Here is a 20,985-nt window from a genome sequence, read left to right on the forward strand (position 1 = left end):
GGGGAGACGAGCCTCTGCAACCGAGACGCGCAGCTGACTACACCCCGGACTGGAGAAAGAAGGAACTCCCACACATATCGACACACACACTCTCTCTCTCTCTCTCTCTCTCTCTCTCACACACACACACACACACGCACTCACACTGGACTCACAGTGCCATCATGTGGATGAATTGATGACAGTGGTTCCCCTCTTTCAACCACTCTGTGGCACGTGACAGAGACATGACGTAGCCAGTTACTATTATGAATAAAAATAAATACACATAGGAGAAGGCCTCACGATGTACTAGTTTAGCAAGTTTAAACCCCTCATTTTGAAGAGGCTACGCTATTGTTAAACAATAGTTCATACCAATAACCTTTGTTCACGACACGGGGACACATGATTCCATTTAGGGGTGTTCTGGAGTTCCATCTTGAATTAAAATGATCTAAAGGTCTATCACTCCTTCAACGAAGGAACGCCTCTTCACCCACGGTTGGTGGTGCAATAGAGTTCTGTAGCGCCACCTTCTGTCCAACTGCCCTCATCACAATCAATATCATGTTTGACGGACTATATGAATGAAATAAACGTAGGAAAATAAAATAGGGAAACTAAAATCACAATCACATGGGAGAGACGGTTTCTCCTTTAGTTTTTGACTGATTATAACCATGAACTAATTCTTACTTTTCACTGCGAAAATATATTTGTAAGCCAAAAAAAAAGTATTATGTGCTCATCATATACAATGAAAAAAAAAAGCAACATTGGTCATAGTCCCGAAAGAATGGCTGCCGTGGTGCTTGGTCCTGATTTTCTATATATATTATTTTGCGGTTGTCTTATTTATTCTTTTATTCTTTACATACACCACAAAAATCTCATGTTTTTACAACACTAACAATAAAATGAATACCGACAATAAAAGTTTTTGATTCATACTTTCATTCATACTCCAGACAGTAACGCTAGAGAGTAGCCAGCAGCACTTCCTCTGAAGTCAAAGTTTACACGTCACAGAACTTCCAATATTCCTTCATTGAGCCTTACTTCTGATCCAAATGTGAACAGCCGTTCGGAACCTGTCGGAACTTGTTTAGCCCTTCCCCACAATTTATTTGTCATATTCATTATTAAGAAACTACAAGTATGTGTAATGTATGGCTGGAGATGTTGTTGGTCTTCGTGTTCAACTATCTGTCAAGTTTGGATTCAAATAATCAGATTAAGAATCAGAAAACTTTCATTGTCCACATTGTAAACACAAAACTGGAATTTATTTTGGTGGCATTAGAAACATGAAATAATCCGAATGAACGAATGAATAAAATGAGATTAAGAAAATCAAATACAATGAATTAAAATTAAAAAGATACATTTCCATTTAAAAAAATGAATGAAAATGATTATTACATTTTGTTGGACCAACCACACATAAATCAACTTCAAAGTAAGAGATTGACAAACAGTACCAAAAAATGATGTAAAATTAGCTCCTTGGCATCCATGTTCTAACTGTTTTTCTAGATTGTCTTTTAAGGCCTGTAGTTGGTCTATACTTTTATTCCAAGCTGCTCTAACCATTAAAAACGCTTGTGTATGGTGTTTAATCATAGTTGGTTACTTTAATATGGCATGTAGAATTTTTTTTTTCATTATTGAGATATATAAGGCATTTGTTTGTTCTGGCACATAGCAACCCAGATATTCTCGAGGTATGGATTAGTGGTCCCCAAGATATTCAGTCTCGCCCGCATTGATTTTGTTTCCTCTGACACCAAAGAAAAAATGCTTCTCTTCGCCTGAAACGTTTTAATAAAATGTCTATAGGGTAAACAGAAAACGAGCCAAGGCTATTCTTCCTCATGCAGACTCATATAACTGGTATCGGTTTATTATTTACAGTACAACACGATTGAGATGAGGTGACGTTTAACATGTCATTGATTTGTGTAAATGTAGTAGGTTTTCCATTTCACGAGCTGCTGCAGGTCTTTTATTGTGTCAAGCCGGTGCCGGAAGTGTTTGTGTCATTGCTGTCGGTTGATCACAGGCCGCAGTGATTTGGTAGCAGCTGCAGCAGGAGGAAGGACCAAGGTTCTACCCTCCTCTATCTTTCACTTTCTGCTCGAAATTCCATTGGCGGCTCCTTCTTGTACGAATCGGCACTTCGAGTGTGAGATTACATATGATAAATACGTCCTAGCAATATCCTCGGACTGTGATACCGATCGCCATTTTAACCGCACGTTTCCCCTGACAGAACCGCTAGCACAACAATGGCTCTGAAAAGAATTCACAAGGTAAGGAACTGGATGGACGAGGCCCGGGTTTCGTAGTTTCTCTTTTAACTCCGGCATCACGGCGGCACGTTCCGGTAGAATCCAGCACACGATTTAAAGTCCCGAACACGGCCAAGTTTTAACCCCCGCTCGCAGATCGTTCTGAGAGGGTGACGACAGTGGTAGCGATGCGGCGCTGTTGACTAACGGCGCTCATAACGGGCCACCATCCACACACCAGCCATCCTTCTCCTCTGGGGCTCCATGTCCCTTCGATGTTCAGCGTTTAGTCCGGACTAGACTTTGAATTGCGTCCACCATTTTATCGTAACCATCCGTCGTATTGTGTCAAACGTGTTTATTTTGTAGTAGTCACGGATGCTAGCTCGCCCAAGCTAACGGACTTCCATGCTACATTCTGCAAAAGCTCAGCCACCTGTCAAATATACGAAACAATAGAAATATAAACGTCTACAAAACGACTACTTTTATCACAATTTACGAGTTCCGGGGCTCCGTTTACACCGTTCTGATGTCCTGTGGTCGGTTAGCATTAGCGGTTGTAAAATATCCCACTCGAGGTTAGGACAGGACATTAAATATATATTAATTTACATTTGCATTCGATTGTTATATCGGTTTAAACATGGGATCAGCTATGAACTGTAATTTAAGTTACACGAGTGTTAAGGATGGCTATTAAGCGTTTTTTTTGTAGATTTTCAAGATTGTAAATGAGATAAACGTAAAGGCTATGCAAACATACAAATGTATATATACGTCAACATGCATGAAGGTGTCACGGTGAACCGAGTTATTCAGTTGTATGTGTTTAGAACAAATGAATGTGTATTAGAAAGTGGGGGTGTTAGCATTGTTGTGCAAACAGGCCCCACGCGTTGTTCGTCTTGTGGTCGAGAGGCTGTCAGCTCCGCGTTTAATGCTCTTTAAACTACAAACCTGCGTCTGGTTTCATCTCTTTACCTCACGCAGTGACACGGTACACGAACAGAACAATTTTGCGGCGTTACTATGTCCTCACAACCCCCTTAATAATGTTCGACCCGGGCTACTAGCTTACATGCTACGCTAACCTCAGTGGAGCTAAATTCGACGTATAGGGTGAGCATTAATTTTAGAAGCCCGTCCAAATGTATTTGGGATAAAATATCATATGCTACAGTATTTTGAAGAAGCGGAGTGAAAAAAAGGTTTTTGTATTGAAATTGATTCTTCAAACATAATTGTGACACCAACAAGAACATGTATCAGACATGTTTTGATATTTAAAGTATGTATTTTCTTTGTCGTCCCCCTTTTTTTAAAACATTAAAATACGCAATAATGGGTGAACTTTGGTGATATTGACCCATAAAATAGTTGCTGTGTTGTGTATTTAAGCCAATATGATTTTTTTTTTTACTGCCGTCACCAGTCAAAAGGATTGTGGTTGTTTGATTTATACAGAGTAGAATGCCAAAAGAAGTCCATTTAGAAATCATGGACAAGCTTGTTGACTGCAACTTGACTGATTTTTGTGGAATCCATTGATTCTGCGTTGCATTTACCTGGCTCCAGAAAGGTAAGAGCCAGGTAAATTAGAGGGCAGGGTATTTATTGAAGACTTCAGGCTTTAGTGTCTATTTTTGGACGTATTGCAACGTTTAATATTATGAGCCATTATCAATCATAAAGTATTGGATTCTTGGTTATTCCAGTCGAGATGAACTGCCTTTTCCTGTCACATGTGGCTAAAATATGGTGATATTTATTCACTTATGCCTATGGCCTGAAGTTCAAATCAGTTTTAGTTCTTAGCTCCACCGCAACAGCAGTTTCTCCACCCAGTATACTTCCAAACCCTCCTCTGCTTAGTCTAATCTGTCAATTTGTCACAAAATGTTAAAGCTAAAGGGTTTTGCATTTGACTTTCAGCGAAAATTACAAAGTCTGCCTCCACAATTCAGGGACGAGTCTTTTCCAATACCTGGTAGATGAGTCCATTACTTTAGTGTTTTTATGTGACCAAAAGACAATGGTGCTCACTCCCTTTGCTAATCCAATGACCTTTTGTGTTTCTGGTCTCAGGAGTTGAACGACTTGGCAAGGGATCCACCTGCCCAATGTTCTGCGGGACCAGTAGGTGACGACAGTAAGTGTTCAGTCATTAACCAGCTTCAATCGGAATTGAATGACATTCATGACTGTGTTTGACCTCAGTTGTGTGCTCTACAATCTGAACTGTTGATGTAACAGTATTCTTTTTATCTTTCCTTCTGCTATTTGCATATGCTGGTTTCACTTTATCTTGAATTGGTCTGTGATATTTAGTAGTTCCAAGATTCTATTGTCGATGTTAATGCCATTTTAAAAGCTAGTTTAGTGGTAAAAAAAACAACTTCTGGCATTGGATTTTGACCGTGTATTCGACCCCTATATTTATTTAATGAATGTTCTATTCATTTAAATGGAGATTGTGAGGTTTCTATTTTATTTACAAGAGCTCAAACTGTTAAGGAAATGAAAATGTTATCTAGCTAACTATTTCCAGTAAAGCTAATCAACACAAGATATATAGGGGAAGTCCTCTGCTGGTAAAATTTTAGCCATTTCATGTCTAGGACTAACCTCTTGTTTCAAAATAAAACTGGATTTACATGTATGGTATAGTATATTGCGTAAGCAATTGATTGTACCTTGCTAAAATCTGTTATGTTAATTGTGGAAGGTGATGTGTCAATGAAATCATGTGAGTTCACTGCTTATCTCCATCTGGTCACTTGTTTGTCTGGAAGGTTTAATAGTTTAAAGTAAGTTGTACTGTAATGATGTAATAACTGAGTCATTGAGATCAAGATCAAGCTTTCATTTGTGTGAGATTCCAGGACATGGTAATAATTAACAGACATAGCTTTCAGAAGTTGACATGAGGTTAATATAAATCCTGTGGCTACTAATACCAGTAGCTAGGATCTTCTATTTCCCTACCAGGTTATCATACAGCTAAAATATTTTAATTAATTTGCTTCCTTTTTGTGAATAATAAGCAAACTCTCAGCTCTTTAAACACGAAACATTTCCTACTCCCATTTCTTGTATTTTTCTCCTGGTTCTGTTGTATCAAAGCAATCCCGGGAGTGTAACTAAATCATTAAGTAAATTAATCTAGGAATTTTGTTGATTATACCTTAGATTCTTTGTCAATAGCTCCAAAATGCTTATATTTTATAGAATGAATAATTGTTTCATTTTTACTGTAAAGTTATTTCTGTATTTGTATATTAATTTATCTGAATATTGTTTTACATCAGTGGTTTAATGGCCTTTTAATCACCTATTCGTCAACCTGTTTTGGCTTGTCAACGTTTTATGACAACCCAATTATGAGTATTTGACTGTCCTGAACCTGGATTTCTTTTGTAATCTCCCTGTGAAATGTTTAAATAGCAGCTGTAATATCACAACCTAGGCTGAAAGGCGCCTATTCATTATTTAAAACTGTGTATTAGTATGCAACTCTAATGTGCATGTTTAACCTCAGTACTGATGTCATCTCCCTGCTTCTGCTTCATTTCAGTGTTTCACTGGCAAGCCACAATAATGGGACCTGTAAGTATTTCCCCGGCCCCCAAAACTGTGTTTTGATTCGGTTTACTCACTGAACTATTTCCTTTCACTTCAGAACGACAGTCCTTATCAGAATGGGGTTTTCTTCTTGACCATACATTTCCCTACAGACTACCCATTTAAACCGCCAAAGGTGAGTTAAGCCGGGATGAATGATTCTTGGGCAGAAGTTGGAAACCTTCAGAGATTCATCTTAGAACAGATTCCTAGAGCTTCTTCAGTATGGAAATATCAGGATTAAATATCTGTTACTGGTATCTTCTGAGATTACAGTTCTGAAGAAAAGCTGTTATTTAAAAATATAATCTTTAGAAGGAATAATTGGACTTGTCAGTACACGATCCGGGAACAACTGCGCAATGGTCTGTTTTGAGTCGCCATGTTTTTATGGACAGATTCGGACAATACAATGTAGTACTGTATAAAATTGTCACTTCAGCAATCCATTTGCATGCACGTGTTCAAAAACATAATTTTATTTATACTGGTAAGAATGTATTGTCTCATTGAGTCTCAAAACATCGATCTTAAGAAAGATAAATAGGAAAACAAATAATGTAGTCTGTGTACGTTTACTATCAAACATCCGTGTAAACATGACGATTGACAATTATTAACGCTATGTCATCGGACAGTAAATAAAGTTATGTATTTTGAATGCAATGCGCAAATGGATCGGGGATTTCCAAGATCCTGTTCTATGCTATATGTTTTTGTCTGAATCTATTTGCCTTAAAAACATAGTGGGTCGATCACTGCACAGGCGTTCCCAGATCGCGCATATTTTCCGGATCGTGTATTGAAAGGATTTATCAACTCATAGAAATAATCGGTTTGGGCATATGTTTTCAATTATAACCTTAATATATGCAGCTTGTATTTTTGCTTAACAACAACATTCCTATTTGTAAATATTATTTTCATTTGAATTTTTTATTTCGAAATCTTAATCTGCAAATGAAACTGAAACCTTTATTCTCTTCTGTCATCACCATAAAGTATTCCTCTGAGTTTAGAGCACTGACAATAAACCTGTTTTGATTCTGATCAAATTGCCTTACAGGTATATACTGCATTATGAATTATAACATTGATTAAATAGCCACCTTTGGTTCATATTGCAACTTTAAAGGACATATTTATTATCTGCAAAGAAATATCTCTATCACTAAAATGATTGTCTTTTATATGCTGTATACATTTTTCTTTTTACACAATACATTCTAAATTTAGTCTAACACATCTTAGAGAAAGTGAGGTACTACACATTCTTAAAAATATTTCTCGAGTCTTTTCGACCAAGAATTCTTGTAAAAAACGTTCTCTGCTAAAAGGTGACTATTTGGGATTTTTAAACTCAACATAGGATTTATTTATAGTGATAATGGTTGAGAATAAGACTAATTAAAAAAAAAAAAGTATAATAAAGTACAATTAAGTTAAATAAGACGCATCCATCATGTTACCAGAGTTTCTTAAAAAAAAAAAGTACAAAAATCTCTGAAATGACCACATACAAAATGATAACACCATGTGCTGGCTGCAACCAGCGAACTGATGATGAACACGCTGTCTGGTCTATTGATAAAACAGAAGTTAATTGAAATTGATGTTTTTTCGGCCAAATAAAAAAAAAAAAAAAAAAAAATTGCAACGTTATATATATTTTTTCATGACTCTGTAGAAAAGGGCCGAAGTGGCACAGTCTAAAGTTTCACGTCTGTCGTTGTCCTGCCTCGTCAATGCTTATAACAACACTACCATCTAGTGGCTGTTCTGCTAATCGCTAGGGTATTCGTTAGCACTCGGTATGACAACATTTTCATTTAAAAAAAAAAATCTGTTTCACAGGATTTTACATTGTTTTCTTACACAATTTTTTTTTCTAATAAGAAAATAATTACTGGAGCTGAGTTTGCTTAAATAGCACATTTATCTGTCAAAAGGACTGTATCATGTTTTTTTTTCATGTCCAGACACGGGTAAAAGCATGACCCCTTCAAAGTATGGTGGCCTGTAGGGTGGCAGTACTTAAGTTAAAGATGCTAATGGTTACAGTCAAAATGGAACATTTTTATTGAACATAGTTTACTTAATCAGTGCAGTTTACCATCATTATCTACGGTATGAACAGGAACTGGAAGGATTTATTGGTCAATAGTAAATCAAAGAAAAGTGCAAATACTGGTTGCTCATTATGCCTTTTATACTGCACAGCTTGAAAAGACTGCAGGATTATAGTGAACCACATGTTTTTTTTTGGTCCCATTTGATGAGTCTATGGGGAACATTAAACCAGTATGACTATCAGCAGACTATTTTAATCTTATGGGTGTTTTGTGACATCAGCAGATCAATTAAGATTGAGGTAAAGAAAGAGCTGAGCCAAAAGGCAATTCTCACAACCTATCTGTGTTCCTGCCCTTACTTGGCTTACAAGCGTTTTGTTGTGACCAGAGAACAAGGCGTATGGGCATCTTTTAGAGTTGAGAAGTTTGAAAACTGCTGCTCTTCAGTATCCAAAGAGGTCGGTTGAGAAGGCTGTGGGATCTCATCAGCATGCTTGACATGCTGGAAACACGGGACAGGTTCTGTATCTCATTTGACCTGGGGACGCCTCTAGATTCTCACAGGACAGGAGTTGTTTTCTTGAGAGTGAAAAGGGGTGTAGAAAATTAATTTGTGGTTTTATTGGAGTGATGGTTCACTGATATGGGAATGATAAATGTCCACACCAGCGTTCCTTCATGACGAGTGAGGGATAATGTTTTTAGGGCATGAGTACCTGAAACTATCATCAACACCAATCTTTTTTGTCACATTGCTATGTTGGTGCATTGGTGCCCCTGTTTGAGGGGTCCTGTTCACAGTTTGTGCGGCACTAATTATGTTGGTAAATAAAGTCTATGCTGCACAGCTGAAGTCATCATTGGTCTTGAATTTTAGGGAATCTTTTGATCTCCTGCATTAGAGTTGTTGCTGGAAATTGGCCAACAGTTTGTTCCTCTGCTACCATTAATAAATGACATTGGTTGCATACGTTGTTGAACCTTGATTAATATTTGAGGTGGATATGAAGCAGAAGTCACTCTTAAGAAATGGATCTTTGACTAATTTCTTGGACTTTTTTCACCTTAACTACAGACTATATCTAAACTACTACGCAACAACAGGATGAGTTTTTGTTTACTTCAAGTCATTTATGGTTTTAAATTTATTCTGCAACAACCAGCTGACAGTAAAGTTCTAGCTGGTTGATAAGAACTTGATATTGTCAGTTGCCACTTCTACTTCTAGTGTTTCGCTGTGCTACTCTTAATGGTATTTGGTTAATTGAAGGTCCATTTATCAAAGTTTTAAGTCACAGCTCCAAGAATGAACTAGTTCATCGTTCATTTTTTTTCTACAAGTTGCTATGAATATTGTCACAGGCCAGATGTATATCACAGACTGCAAGTATTTTACCTGTTTTAATATTAAATATTTCACGTTTCATAAACATTAAAGTGAGCATATAAAATGTAGGTAACTGATGTGTAGATTAATAAATCCTAAAGAAAGGTTTATCGGAGCAGAATTTCTGTCAACGGTATTCAGTCCATAGTAGCATCTGTGAGTTTGCAGTCCTGAGGTTTAGATATTCTTTTTGAATGTCAGCTGCAAGTCTTTACAGAAATGTAAGGTTTTAGTCTCCTCATCGACCTGCTCATGAAACTGGTTTAAATGTTGAGTCCGTCAGCTACATGCTGCTGTGGCTGCTCTTCGTCGTAATGAAGTAAGCAGTTGTGGCTGGTGTTGTCAGATTGGGGTGGTTTCCACAATACATTAAGAACTGTTTAAGTGTGTGTTCACCGGTTGTAGAACTCAACCTACTGGATGAAGACGAACAGAGAGTGTGTGACGTTTATGAACACCAGAATAAACGCGTTCATTGTACCATTCATCAGGGAAAATGCAGTTCAGTTCATGTTCATTCTAAAATATGAACTAGTTCACAAACTATCGGTTCAATGAAGTTGTTTAGACACGACATTGACACTTGGTATTCCCTGACACAAGAATCGGGAACTTGTAAAAGATGCTGTAAAAACGCTAACAAAATGGAGAAACTTTTCCAGATATGTTATTTATAAAGTCAACCATGTATTGATGATGCCCCCGGATATGCCTACTGCTCTAATGCCTAGCTGAATGTATTTATTCCTCTTTCAGGTTGCATTCACCACAAGAATCTATCACCCCAACATAAACAGCAATGGAAGCATCTGTCTTGATATTCTGCGGTCACAGTGGTCTCCAGCGCTCACCATCTCCAAAGGTATGCAGTGTGACCGCACCTTCGATGTGTGATCGATGCAGGGAATGGCTGTTGGAACCTGTCTTGTTCAAAAAGTGGACCACGGGTGGAGTTCAGCACTTGATAAAATTGATGCGGCTGTAGCTGGTTCTCCATTTATAGTCCTGGCCAACGATACAAGCTGATACACAACTGTGCTTCTCTTCTCTCTCAGTTCTTCTGTCCATTTGCTCTCTGCTGTGCGACCCGAACCCGGATGACCCCTTAGTACCCGAGATCGCTCGCATCTACAAGACGGACAGGGAAAAGTATGTTTTTCTAAATTTTTATATTCTGCGTTTTATTGTCGATTTAAGCTTTGTGTTTTTCACACACTAGTCAGATGGTGGTTTATTTAAAGTGTACAGCAAAAGTTTTAATGTACAGGTACATCTCAAAAAAAAAGTTCAATAAAGTGTTTTTGTCTTTCATTTCAGAATGTGGAACCCATGAATTATATAGATTCATTACACATAGAGTGAAACATTTAAAACATTTAATTCTTAAAGTTTAGATGGTTGTGGCTTATAGATGATAAAAACCCAAAATGCAGTGTCTCAGAAAATTAGAACATTACATAAGACCCAAAAAATGATATTTTACTGTTCATTTCCATGCACTCAATACTTGGTTGGACCTCGTTTTGCATGAATTACTGCATCAATGCGGCGTGGCATGGAAGCCATCAGCATGTGGCACTGCTCAGGTGTAATAGAAGAAACCTTCAGGTCCATCTGCATTGTTAGGTCTGGTGTCTCTCATCTTCCTCTTGACAATACCCCACACATTCTCTAGGGGGTTCAGATCAGGTGAGTTTGCAGAGTAACGCCATGGTCATTGAACCAGCTTTTGGTACCTTTGGCAGTGTGGGCAGGTGCCAAGTCCTGCCGGAAAATGAAATGGGCATCTCCATAAAGCTTGACATGGCTCCCCAAATCATCACTGACTGTGGAAACTTCACACTGGACTTCAAGCAACGTGGATTATGTGCCTCTCCACTCTTCCTCCAGACCCTGGGACCTTGATTTCCAAATTAATTGCAAAATTTGCTTTCATCTGAAAAGGGGACTTTGAACCACTGAGCAACAGTCTAGTCCTTTTTCTCCTTAGTCCAGGTAAGATGCTTCTGACGTCGTCTCTGGTTCAGGAGTAGCTTGACACGAGGAATGCGACATTTGTAGCCCATGTCTAGGATTCGTCTGTGCGTCATGGCTCTTGATGCGCTGACTTCAGCTTCAGTCCAGTCCTTGTGAAGCTCCCCCAAATTCTTGAATGGGTGTTGCTTGACAATCCTCTCAAGGCTGCGGTTATTCTTTTTTGCTGGTGCACCTTATCCTACCACACTTTTTCCTTCCACTCAACTCTCCATGAATATGCTCGGATACAGCACTCCAGAACAACCAGCATCTTTAGCAATGACCTTTTGTGGCTCAACGATTGTCTTCTGGACATCTGTAACTGTAAGTCAGCAGTCTTCCCTATGATTGTGTAGCCATCTGACCCAGACTGAGTGACCATGTAAAGGCTCAGGATACCTTTGCAGGGGTTTTGAGTTAATTGGTTGACTAGGGTGTGACACCATGACTGTCCAAGATTGAACTTTTTCAAAATATCCTAATTTTCTGAGACACTGAATTGAGGGTTTTCATTATCTATAAGCCACAGTTCTCAAAATTTCAAGGAATAAATGTTTGAAATGTTTCACTATGTGTAATGAATCTATATAAAACATGGGTTTCACATTCTGAAATGAGTAATGGAAAATGTTGAAACTCTTTCTCAAACTTCTAATATTTTGAGATGAACCTGTAAAGCAGAATGTTCCATCTGGTCCTAATAAAACGAATGTCATGATTAAAAATTGTATGGTTCAAGACTTGAATGACACTTCTCGACGTAGAAACGGGTGTGGGTGACAGTGAGTCCCCTTGACCACCTACTATTTTGGCTTAGCATCAACATTTCTGATCAGTCTTGATTCGGCCTAGCAACTTTAAAACATTAAATGAAGCATTTAGGAACATGATAGTTAGTTGAATTAATGTTTAGCAAGTTCTGAGCGGAGCACGGCGAATACAACCTACAAATTCTACAACCTTCTGAAATCCAGATAAAATTTTATAAAACTACCCAAATCTTGTAATATGTCTTTTGTTTCATTACCAGCAAAACTTGTATTAGAATATCACTTTTTTTAATGTATTGTACTGACATGTTTTAGGGGCAATAGTCCGGAGGGTTTAAGCCAGATACTGATGTTCACTCGCTTGCATAAGTGGAGCATGATTTCCTGACCTGACACGTGTGTTATTGTTTTTTGACACCAGCTGTCACTGGAGCATGAGCTCGGCAACATATGGTTGATTTCTAATGTTGCACAGGCTGGAATTTCTCAGTGTCGGTCTACTTTTAGGACACAAGGGGCATGTTGAAAATGATGAGGATTCTCAAATGTGTTGAAAATAAAAATAATATGATTGAGTTTAAAAGTCATTGTTACACCTCAGAAGCTTTTGAATGAGCGGATGATAAATAATTTGTATAGCTTTTCTTTTAAAGTTCAGGAAAAAAAGAAGCTAGCAGCTACTAATGGCTCTAATGTGATGTAATAAGTGATGAAACTCACCTGGACTCTCCTCTGCTTGTCTGCAGGTACAACAAAATAGCACGGGAATGGACACAAAAGTATGCAATGTAGTTGTCGGAGTAGAGTCACGGCCAACCACCTCAACTGCATAAAGGTTAGGGGAGCTTCAGACGTAAAGAGAAAACAAAAAAACCATACAAACAAATGAAATGTTCAAAACAAGATCATGTTGGTTTCCATTGGAGTGCTTTCTTTGAGCCACGCCTCCCTTCACCAGAGTACCTGTAAATCTCCCTCTGCTCCGTCTCCTCATGCTGTCTCTCCTCCCTCTGTCTCCCACCATCTCACCCATCCCTCTCCTGTGTACATAGTGTCAATAACCTCCTGAATTATGTTTTGTCACTACCCTCACCCCCTCCAGCTTGGCAGACGTCACATGGTAAAAGCATACCTCCAAGAATCTTAAAAACTTTGAGGACCTTTTTTTAATTTCCCCTTTAGAGGGAGGGAGGACACCAGTTTGAGGGATTTTGACACTCTGTACCCTTTTCTCGATCCGTTGTCCCTCGTGACCTACTCCCACCTGTTGAGGTGACAATTGAAGAAATCTGTCATCATGCGCGAGTCGAAGAGCACTCTGTATTTTGTACATTAAATACTAGCAGGCTATGTGAAAATAATAAAATAAAGATACACATGGCCTCTACTGGTCTTCTGTTGGATTCTATAAAAGGACTTGAATTTATTTCTACATGTCCTGCTTCCCAGCACCCTGTTCCCGCACCACATCACCTTTACCCTTTTGTCCATACACGAACGCACACACCACTGTAACCCGTGTCACCCCTGCCACCACATGTCCTTTGTTCACCAAGTGGAGGTTCTGGACCAGGTATTTAAACTTTTTTTTTTTTTTTTTTTTTTTTTTTTTTTCTTAGTTCAACCTGTGTTTTTATCTTCCCATAAATCTTTAGGTTGCTTCTTTCTTTTCTTTTTTTGTTGCTGTTAAATTAGAGGCTAACATCTTAAACGGCTATGGGACTGGCTTGGGCTCTGGGTGCGAGGAGAACCCACTCTTCTTGCACAAAACCTCTGTATATTGAATTACCTGAGAGGCTCATTGAGCTTTGTGTGTTGATTAAACTGTGTAATAAAAACCTTTGACTCCCGTGTTGACTCATTTTGAGAAGATTGGCCATTTGGAAAATAGAATTGTATTACCCAGCGCTATTGTTTACCTCAGTGCCACTGGATCTCTTTGCACCCAAGTCTGGATCGGAGCCCAAGGACTGTTTTGAGTTCTTGCTTGAAATTGGCCTCCGGCCATGAGGAGAAAAGTGTTTCCTAGGTTATTTTACGCAACTTTGGATTATGACCTAAAATCGCGTGATCAAATATTCAATATCAAATATGGATCTTGAGTTTGCCAGCGATGAGGACTAGAGATGGGTACTGCTCTTCAAGGGGTGAACTACCACCAGGTGCGTTTTAATATTTTCTTAGTTCTCACTTGGGCTTGTAAGAATAAGGGTTGTTATCTATCGAATAAAGTATTTCATCATGAAACAAAGAGTGCTAACAAGAATATCACCTGCTTCTATATATAACCAATGATTAGTGTTAAGTTTTGGTTTTTCAGGCCCACAGTTGATGTGAAAAGTGTCAATAATGCCTAACTAAATTTGCGCCTAATCATATACACACTTTCCACTTTTTTCTCATTTTTTAAAAGGCCGTCTAACGTTAGCGCAAAATCGAAACAATTTAGCATCGTCTGGGAGTCATCTTGAGCTGCGAAAACGCACCGCTTTTCCTCTGCCGGGATTGGTCCATGCGCCGTGACGTCACAGGGGCAGCAGCTTGTAGGCGGAGCGGACACAGTCCAGAACGTTGCTCTACCTGACCTTGTCACCGCTTCCTGCCGCTGTCCTCACTCATCGTCCGGAGAAGGCATGTCCGCGTCAGCCTCGTCCGCCTTCGCAGGCTCTGGGTTCAGGTTGTCTAAAGGTAAGTGTCCTAGCTAGCTGTCGCTAGCATGTCGCTAAACGCACGTTTCAACTCGCGTCACCTCACAGAAGCTAAGTGGGTGCACATTTGTTTGTTTCTGTAAGACACATGTATTCTGCTGCTAAAATAACGATTCATATGTATGAGGCGAAATGTTGCTCAGCAAAAAAAATCTCCAAGTTTCCTTCAACTTGACGTCCATGTAAATGTGTGACTGTCTCACGTGACATCAGAGTTTTACTACAAACGCCTTCATTTTTATTCAACGTGACTCATGTGATGAACCTCTTGACTCGGATAATCTTCGCTGTTCCCCGGGTCATTCTACCAAACCTGTGCCTTCTGATAGCGGTCTGTTCCCTAAGCTCTCGAAAATGCATTTAATATATAGCTTAATTCAAATTATTAGGTTGTAAAGGTTTGACTTTATTAATTTAACTGACATCACTGACCCAAATGACCATCACTGAGACACTTCCTCCACAAATATATATTTGTTTTTGGTAGTAAGTAATTCATTTTTATTTGTATAGCGCTTTTCCAGACCAGGGTCACAAAGCGCTTAAACAATCAAAACAATACTAGATAAAGTATATACTTTAAGGGTCATAATAATGATATCGCAAGGAGTTCCAGAAAATCAAGGAAAAGCCTGAACAAATAAAAACGTCTTAAGATGTTTCTTAAAACAGTCAGTAGACTCCATCAAGCGCAAAGAGAGGAAGATGGTTCCAAAGCTTAGGAGCAACAGCCTGGAAGGATTTCTCTCCTCTGGTCCTGAACCGTGTGCGTGGAACCATCAGTAGATTCTGATCCACAGACCTCAGAGCCCGAGCTGGGGTGTAAGGCTGGATGTAGTCTGATCCGTTAAGCTCAACCATTCCACTACAGTACATCAATTGAGCAAAGTTATTGGATACTAATGAGTGTGTTGTTGCAGGGTGTGAGGAACACAATCTGCCTTATGAAGGTCTCACACTGGTCATCATTTCATGATGTTTTCTTTGCTGTGATCTCGTGGCAGAGCATCTGCTCGTAGCGGCACCTGTGGCGCTGGTTGCAGCGGCAGGTGGGTTCCTCGTGGGTCATTACCTGAGTGGGCGAAGCTGCAAGAAGGGCCAAGTGAACCAGTGCATCAGCAAAGATAGTCCTAAAGTGGTGCACAGTTTCGACATGGAGGACATCGGCACTAAGGCGGTATACTGTCGCTGCTGGAAGTCCAAGAAGGTGAGCTTATGACGGAAGCTTTAAACTGTCCGCGTGTCATATTGTCATAAGTCATGCCTGATCCATTAAAGTTCATGACTATCATTTTTAATGTCACCGTTTTCAGTTCCCCTTCTGTGACGGAGCCCACGCCAAACACAACGAGGAGACCGGAGACAACGTGGGCCCCCTCATCATCAAGAAGAAGGAGGCCTAAACGCATCCAGACCACCCTGTGTTTGTGCTGCTGCTGCTGAATCAGTGTTCCAAAAGACCTCGTTGGACAGTGGAATTCCCGATGGAGTTCTTGACCTGTTCAGCCTCTGGTGTTTCTGGGTGAAACGTCTACAAACATGAAATGACCAAATGTTGGCAATCGAACAAAATTCTTGATAAATCTGAAGTTTCATTCATGTTTGGAAGTCTTTCTTGACTTTGACGAGTGGGATTGGTGAACAGTGTTCTCGGCTGGGTGTTTGTTTTCTACTGATCAAAGTACTGTAAATAAATTAAGATTGATTGTAACTCTTTGATTTTTGACTCCTCTTCCTGAAAGAATATGTTCACTGTATCAAAATGTTTCAACCTGGAATGTCTAAATTAAACTGCTTCAAGCTTCTATGTTTGCTTGAGTAATACTTTCATGGCTTTTAATTAAATGTCCAGAAATGCAAGAATTAATCAAATTGTACAATGGCTGTGACAAACTTAAGTATACTATCTTATTACGAGCAGTTATTTTACTTGATATAAGAACAAGATGAAGGGAAAAATAATGGTACTAATTCTAGTGGTCTTAATTTTAACTTAATAGTTTCTGCTCCAATTGCAGAGGATGTTTGTGAAGATTCTCGCCTAAATCCTCGTGGAATGTCTGCCCCTCCACTGGTGTCAAAGGTCAAGCCACCTCACAACAAAAAGCCTCTCTTGTCACGACACCAGCGGTAATGATCAGTGCGTCACGTCTGCGTGTTCCAGAAGAGTCCAGTGGCCATTTTAATCGTCGTCAGTGTCGCCGCTGGCCGCTAGAGGACGTTGTATTTACACGGCGTCTCCTGAAGACGCACGCGGACACTTGCTCCCATGGTGACACGCACCCCTCCCTCCCCCCCCCCCCACACCCGCGCACGAGCTCTGGCTGCCTGCCAGATGAGCTCCGGACTCTCACAAGAGGTGGACTGGACTCTCGGTTCCGAGCCTGGTCCGGTCGCGGTGACACCTCGGTGTCGTGCAGACACACGCACACAAAGAGCGGATTGTATGCTTGGCTCGTTGAAGGACGAGCTAACAACTAGCTTATCTTAACTTTAACGGTTTACATGTAGACATTTATTATTGAATTCAAATGATGGCTCCTCACCACGAATAAATAATAACTGACTTTTTTTCCGCTACATAATTAAGATAATTAATGATGGCAACGAATTATGTTTGTTTATTAATCGATTACTATAAATAAATATGGATGGCTTAAACCTGTTTTAAATATATTCTTTAAATTAAATGTATCCCTGCGACTGACATAAGGGATTAAGCGGTATAGATAATAAATTAATATATTTATATTATATATACACAATTAAAAGTGCAAAAACAAAAGCAAAAATGCCTTAAATCATGTTAATGGAAAGACACAAACGCATACATTAAACTAAACTATGTATTTATCTAGTGTACTATTAGATATTTGAAGTGTGTTTGGTGATATTTAATGCATTATTACTCCTTGAACCATATCTCTGTCATTCTTCTGATATTGTGTCATTCTTCTGATAGTGTGTCATTTAAGAATAGTGATGACTAACTACTGCTACACACGGACTCACAAATGTGTCTCGGATCTTTGGTGTCGTTCATTTGCGTCATTATGAGGTGGCGTGTCTGCGGATGCAAAGGGGTCTCGTTCAGAGTGACCACCGGTTTTTTTTGTTGCAGAGTCCACTTCGCATTTTCAGCGACGCCCCCAAATTCCGTGCAGAGTGTTTGCAGACCCTCCGGGACGGAGAGGTGGAGGAAGGACTCGGCAGTTCCGTCGTCGACACGCAGCTCCGCCGCCACCATTAGTTCATGACTCCACCGTGTCTCTGACGCGAGGGTTCGGACGCTTCTGGACGAGGTAAGACCACCACCTCCGCGGTCCCCCTTCCGTCGCTCCGTCGGGTTTTACTCGTGTTTTCGCTGCGCAGCTTCGTGTCGCAGCGAGCGCTCGGACGGTGGTCAGCTCTCTCTCCGTCAGTCCGACACCGTCGTCTTAGGTAACCTCGATCCGGATCCATGGACCGGCGCCTCTCGTCGACCCCCAGTCCGACATATTTCACACACTTGTCATGTAAGATCGTGGCGCTCGCCGTGGGATGATAACCGGAGTAGTTTTTTTTCCCTACAAACGTGGAAACGGAACGTTCGCCTGGTTCTTTTTTTATCCACAGCAACCGCATCGTTGCGCACCCGCTCCTCGTCGTCGATAGCAGACAAAAGACAGGCTGTTTTTCCGGGGCTTCTCTGTCAGATGTTGGCGAGCAGAGCATTAGCTGCGGCTGGCACACATAACAGCAGTCGTCAAAATGTATTTGAAAAGCGCGCTCCACATTTGACCTGCGCATATGCGCATATCTTTGCATATTGTTGTCGCTCTGTTATTGATTGCATTGATATACCGTGAAATCCTTAAAGGGATAGCGCCTCCTGTGTGCCGACACCATCCGCCAGGCTTTCACTGTGTCTTTATCAAGCTTTTGCAGCCGCTTTTTAGTCAGAAATGTGTACATTTATGTAAGGTTTGTCTTGAAAACCCACAATCCTTATGAGACCCCGTGTTTGAGGTTCCGCTTCCAGAATGTGTTCCTGTGGCGTTTGTTTGTTTATACAGTGTCTTTTTCTATTTCGGTTCTTGACTCTTTATCCTATTTCCAGCTCTCCAGGACAGTGAGGCTGCAGCAGAGAATGGGAATAGGGATCCCGGCCAAGGCTTGCCGTTTTGGCTAAAGTACCAGGACAGTTGTCAACGCCACATCAGTCCCCCTTTTTCCCTCACCTCTCCTCCCACGTCCGCTCGCACAAGGACAGAACTCCCCCTACCCCCCCTTCTCACGCACGGCTATGTCCACCGCCGTAGACATGGCGGGCCCTTCCTCCCCGGATCAGCCCCACAGCAGCGCTAAAATCCCTAACGAGCCTCTGAGACCCAGCCTCAAGCGCTCCAACCATCCCTACAGCCTCTCCCATTACATCTCCTCCCCTTCCACGGCGGTGGACGTCAGCGGTCGGATTCAGCCGCCCTCAAACCAGCAGCAGGAGGCCGAGCAGGGCCACGATAAACCCCGCCGCGCCCCCTCCTGGCCCGACATGTGGGAGTCACCCAGTGGGCTCCACCTGGCTCACGCCGCGGAGCTGCTGATGCGAGCCGGGCTGCTGGCTCTGACCCCGGCCACCGCCGAGCAGACCGGCTCAGGTGCTCCCGTCAACCCGCCGGCTAAGAGAGAAGAACCCAAGGGGAGTAAAGGGGACGCGGAGGGGAGCGGATCCGGTCCCGAGGAGGAGGAAGAGGACTCCCCCGGATGTAGGACTGACTTTCAACCTTTCCTGGGCGCCTGGTTCCCCTTCAGCCCGGCTCTTCTCCCACTTGCAGGCTTCCAAGTTGGGGGAGGCCACTGGAGGAGCGCCGCCATCGGCACCGAGGGAATGGAGGGGCTGGTGGCCGAAGGCTACTCTCCCGGGTCTTTAGGCGGGAGCAGCGGCGGACGAAGAAAGAGGAAGAGGTGCGGGGAGTGCGTACCGTGTCGGCGTCAGACGAACTGTGAACAGTGCAGCAGCTGCCGCAATCGCAAGAGAGGACACCAGATCTGTAAATACAGGAAGTGCGAGGAGTTGAAGAGGAAGCCCGGCGGCCCCGGGTTCGAGAGCCGGGTGTCGGCCTTTGACCTGAGAGGTTCTGACTTTACTTTGGGTCTGGCACAGGAGAGGAGCAGCGGAACCTTGGATGGATAGTAACAATGGTGGAGTCCGGCCGGACGATTGTTGGAGATGCTCGGTTCAAGAATGTTCTCATCCTTTCCTTTGACAATCAGTGAGGTGGAGAGACGAAGGATGTGCCGCTGGATGACCACGCTGTACATAGACTGTAAATACCTGAGAACATTATGTCTTTTTTTACATCCTTTTCCAGTTTGGATGTATCGTGTTCTCTCGGCACCGAGGAGGCAGACGTTTTCGTTTCTGTCCGGGAGTTTGTCGGGACGTCACCGCATCAGAAAATTCAGTTTAGTCTAAATTATTTCATGTGCAACTTGTACTGTAAAACTGTTTGCCCTTTTGAAATAAAGACGTTGGCCCCGTGCGCTCGTGTTTAATTGGTGTGTGCGTCCGTTCCGCTCCTACGTTTGTGTGTGTGTGGATTATGAGTCACCTAATGGTGTGGCTGAAAGCCTTATCACCACCACACAGACACACACAGACACACACACACACAAACACACCTGCACGCCGTGTTGGCGAGCGCGGGTCAAAGCCGACGACGCCGGCGCTTCATAACGCGATCTTCCTTTTTATTTACAACCAACAAACCAGCCCAGAGAAAACCCAAACGCAAGAAGCTACACGGCGGCTTGTTGCCGTAACGATGGCTGATGTGATAAGACCTTCTTTCTCGGCGCCACACTCCAGGGGACCTCAGGGAAGACGTAACTATGGCAACGGCCGGCCCGAGGTGTCACGCTATAATTGGGCCACGGCTGCACTTCCTGTGCGCCTTCAGTCAGGGGGATCGCAGAGGCACAGTGTGTGTGTGCGTGGAAGCGGAGGTGGGGGGGGGGGGGGGGGCGGTGTGTGTGTTTGTCAGGCAGAGAGAGACACAGCACGCCAGCCAAGGCAGGACACTGCCAACTCATGGAGAAGGCAGAGAGCGCTAACATCATGCTACTACAACGCCGCCACTGAATGAGAAACACACT

The 20,985-nt window shown here is 41.7% G+C and overlaps 3 protein-coding genes across 4 annotated transcripts; all 3 read left to right on the top strand.

The window, feature by feature from the left end:
* The first annotated feature begins 2,020 nt into the window (after nucleotides 1-2,020).
* LOC148071450 (ubiquitin-conjugating enzyme E2 D2) lies at nucleotides 2,021-13,980 on the top strand. Of its 2 annotated transcripts, XM_087798528.1 has the most exons (8): nucleotides 2,021-2,167; nucleotides 2,255-2,294; nucleotides 4,362-4,425; nucleotides 5,851-5,882; nucleotides 5,956-6,033; nucleotides 10,113-10,218; nucleotides 10,412-10,505; nucleotides 12,889-13,980. In XM_087798528.1, exons 2-8 carry the CDS (start codon nucleotides 2,271-2,273, stop codon nucleotides 12,932-12,934), a joined length of 444 nt encoding a protein of 147 aa, XP_087654654.1. In that variant the 5' UTR covers nucleotides 2,021-2,167; nucleotides 2,255-2,270; the 3' UTR covers nucleotides 12,935-13,980. The 2 variants fall into 2 exon arrangements, with proteins under 2 accessions (XP_087654654.1, XP_087654653.1); XM_087798527.1 differs by having other exon boundaries at nucleotides 2,034-2,294.
* Nucleotides 13,981-14,697: 717 nt separating this feature from the next.
* On the top strand, nucleotides 14,698-16,655 carry LOC148071451 (CDGSH iron-sulfur domain-containing protein 1-like). The gene is made up of 3 exons (XM_087799314.1): nucleotides 14,698-14,830; nucleotides 15,855-16,057; nucleotides 16,164-16,655. Exons 1-3 carry the CDS (start codon nucleotides 14,776-14,778, stop codon nucleotides 16,251-16,253), a joined length of 348 nt encoding a protein of 115 aa, XP_087655440.1. The 5' UTR covers nucleotides 14,698-14,775; the 3' UTR covers nucleotides 16,254-16,655.
* A 1,301-nt stretch (nucleotides 16,656-17,956) lies between these two features.
* On the top strand, nucleotides 17,957-20,372 carry LOC148071452 (uncharacterized). The gene is made up of 2 exons (XM_087799313.1): nucleotides 17,957-18,152; nucleotides 18,950-20,372. The coding sequence occupies exon 2, from the start codon at nucleotides 19,136-19,138 to the stop codon at nucleotides 20,021-20,023; it is 888 nt and encodes a 295-aa protein (XP_087655439.1). The 5' UTR covers nucleotides 17,957-18,152; nucleotides 18,950-19,135; the 3' UTR covers nucleotides 20,024-20,372.
* Nucleotides 20,373-20,985: the final 613 nt, after the last annotated feature.

This window comes from Callionymus lyra, chromosome 9 (assembly GCF_982586985.1).
Source record: "Callionymus lyra chromosome 9, fCalLyr1.hap1.1, whole genome shotgun sequence".
NCBI classification, from domain to species: Eukaryota; Metazoa; Chordata; class Actinopteri; order Syngnathiformes; family Callionymidae; genus Callionymus; species Callionymus lyra.

What these genes read in the sequence shown, in the direction of transcription:
- LOC148071450 (XM_087798528.1), top strand. Translation starts at nt 2,271, where the DNA reads ATGGCTCTGAAAAGAATTCACAAG. An exon ending in GGGACCAGTAGGTGACGACA is followed by an intron (nt 4,426 to 5,850) that starts GTAAGTGTTCAG and finishes GCTTCATTTCAG; the next exon opens with TGTTTCACTGGCAAGCCACA. An exon ending in TACAAGACGGACAGGGAAAA is followed by an intron (nt 10,506 to 12,888) that starts GTATGTTTTTCT and finishes GCTTGTCTGCAG; the next exon opens with GTACAACAAAATAGCACGGG.
- LOC148071451 (XM_087799314.1), top strand. Translation starts at nt 14,776, where the DNA reads ATGTCCGCGTCAGCCTCGTCCGCCTTCGCAGGCTCTGGGTTCAGGTTG. An exon ending in TGGGTTCAGGTTGTCTAAAG is followed by an intron (nt 14,831 to 15,854) that starts GTAAGTGTCCTA and finishes ATCTCGTGGCAG; the next exon opens with AGCATCTGCTCGTAGCGGCA. An exon ending in GCTGCTGGAAGTCCAAGAAG is followed by an intron (nt 16,058 to 16,163) that starts GTGAGCTTATGA and finishes CACCGTTTTCAG; the next exon opens with TTCCCCTTCTGTGACGGAGC.
- LOC148071452 (XM_087799313.1), top strand. Translation starts at nt 19,136, where the DNA reads ATGTCCACCGCCGTAGACATGGCGGGCCCTTCCTCCCCGGATCAGCCC.